The sequence below is a fragment of the Sinocyclocheilus anshuiensis genome, unplaced genomic scaffold, assembly GCF_001515605.1.
Source record: "Sinocyclocheilus anshuiensis isolate Anshui unplaced genomic scaffold, SAMN03320099.WGS_v1.1 scaffold1503, whole genome shotgun sequence".
In the NCBI taxonomy this organism is placed as follows: Eukaryota; Metazoa; Chordata; class Actinopteri; order Cypriniformes; family Cyprinidae; genus Sinocyclocheilus; species Sinocyclocheilus anshuiensis.
This window is the reverse complement of record NW_015554170.1, coordinates 132,568-135,036: the sequence shown is the minus strand read 5'-3', so window position 1 is coordinate 135,036 and position 2,469 is coordinate 132,568. Positions and strand designations below refer to the sequence as shown.

The 2,469-nt window shown below is 36.5% G+C and overlaps 1 protein-coding gene across 2 annotated transcripts in view; it reads left to right on the top strand.

The window, feature by feature from the left end:
* The window catches only part of LOC107670940 (myb-related protein B-like), a 26,738-nt gene that overhangs the window by 6,416 nt on the left and 17,853 nt on the right, over nucleotides 1-2,469 (top strand). Inside the window, exons 7-8 of one of the 2 annotated variants that reach the window (XM_016463762.1) lie at nucleotides 8-64; nucleotides 1,009-1,200. In XM_016463762.1, the coding sequence (XP_016319248.1) occupies nucleotides 8-64; nucleotides 1,009-1,200 (249 nt within the window). The remainder of the gene's footprint in view (nucleotides 1-7; nucleotides 65-1,008; nucleotides 1,201-2,469) is intronic. The other variant, XM_016463763.1, reaches the window with a different exon arrangement.

Genomic DNA, 2,469 nt, shown 5'->3' with positions numbered 1-2,469 from the left:
GCTTCAGGTGCTGCAGCAGACGGAGACTGAAGAGCTGGTGTCTGAGGAGAGCGTGCAGCGGCAGGTATTTCACAGCAGTGGCTGGGAAGGCTTGTGGATGAACTCTGTTGATTTATGTTTTATAGCAGGGATTACCAGGCCAGGTCCTGAAGAGGGTATAATGAAAACATCAATGATTTTAATTGCAAAGTCTAATACACAAAGTCAGCATGAGGCCTGCTTTTGACATTCGAATCATTTGAAAAAAAAAAAAAAAAAGACTAAAACTTTCTACTAATTGTTCTCGAGTGTGCAGTTGTATTAAAATGCTCCGGCTGTGTTTTCTGCATTACTGTCCAGAGGCTCTGCAACACCGCAGCTGAATCTACAGGGAGAAACACAGGGACAAGTGTAGTCTAATTCCCAAAGGAATAACTCCTTTGAGCAGATTCTGTATGATATTTCAGTTCTTAGTTTTATGATTAAAGATCTGTCGTTTCAAAACATATAATGCAATGCAATGATGAAACGTTCCTCAAAAGCCTGATGGATCATATTTGATACATTTGAACATGAATAAAAAAATTTAAAATAATAATGTCTGGATGATCAAGTAGGCTAAAGCTAAGTTAATGAAATGGTCACCTTGAAATATTGCTAATAATATCAATGTTATGCTTATGTTTGCTTTGTAAAAATCAGTAAAGATTAGACGTGAAGCATGAGCTGAAGGTGGACGTTTTTACAATTACGCTTAAAGGCCTTTTACTCGTTTTGAAAGTGTAAACCATCAGTCAGACGACAGAAGTGTTGACCATGTTGACCAGATCATGTTGACAATTTATAGCCCTTAGAAATCTGCATATTAAATATGACACAGCAGGTTTTATAGGGTTAAAGCTTGTGGTACTTGAATCGGTGATAGCAGTGTTTGGTTCGTATGACGATGTGTGGTTAAGATATGGTTTTAAAACCTGTCTTTAATAAATAATCATGTGTTTCGTGTCTTACACACTTGTGTGTTTACAGGATCCGGATGCTCATGAGAAAGTCACCTCTGCTCCACAGAAAACTGCATCTCCCAAGACACCGAAAGCTCCAGCGACCCCCAAAAGTGAAGCTGGAGACTCGAATGTGTCCACGTGGGTGATGGACCGCTCCGGCTTCCTCTCTCCCTCAGCGGCCCCCTCGCTAAAGGAGGTGATGGAGCTGATGGATGGGGTGAGTTCAACCCTAAAAACAACAGATACTGTCTGTAATTACAATCAAATATGTTATACCATGTATATATTATAATTGATATTGCTTTTAAAAACAACCATTACCTTACTCTCTGTAATTTGATCAAGTTAATTAATTGGTCAGAGATGAACAGCTACTACTAGGGCTGGGTATCGTTCAAAAACTTGACTTGACTTCGATACCGGTTCCTGAACGATACTTTTTTCGATACCAATTTTATAAAATCAATTCTAACAAGATTACATTATCTAAAAAAAAAATAACTTTGGTTTTATTTTTCAGCTTGTTGATGTTTATACAAACTCAAAGACTCATCTCCTGAGTTTTTTTTTTAAGTCACTGAAATAAGGCCATAAAACACATACAGAACGTTTGTTCACAAGACTTTTGAGAATGTGGTAGACTAGAGTTTTTTCACAAATGATGTGAAAATTATCCTGTTCGCTTATTTACAGAAAACAATATATTGATTTAACATTTGTAAAACATGATTTGTGATCGAATGCCCTTATGCGAGGGAGTGACAATGGCCATGAATATTTAGTGATAACACAGTATAATAAACATATTCAAACATATTCAGATCAACAAACTGATCTTAACACTGAGACTTTAACAGTAACACACCTTTGTGCCAAACATTCATTCATAGTGTTAACACTCACACTACATTTATGTCTTGTGGTTTTATATGTTAAAACATTAAACAAACATTCTGGCCTTGTGAGACATTTAGACAATGAAATATCACATATTTCAAAATGTTTTTGACTGCCCTATTTTACTGTCATGATGAGTGAATATTGTCAAAAAATACCACACTAAATAGTGACTAAACACGACCCCTTTTATTGTTAACCAGGAGTCACGCTCATTTACAATCGCGGCATCGTCTGATAAAATGCATCAACATGCATCTACACTAAAGAGCGGCTATGCGACTTTGAGACTTTTTTTGTCTCATGCAGCGCACCGCCTGTGTGCAACAAAAAAAAACAACAAACAAAAAAGTGCATGTGATATTAACAGCATATATTTCTCATGTCTTTGAGGCAAGTATTCGCTGAGATTCAGGTTGTTTTATTTAAGTGTCTGTGAAGAGAGGTGACAGAGACCGAGACAGCGGAGAACGCACCCTGTTTATTTTCTTTATTTTTTTTTTTACAAAAACACATTGTTTTGTTGTTATTATGACTATACACAAATAAAAGTAGACCCTTTGCAGTTTCAAACGATACCTTATTCTTA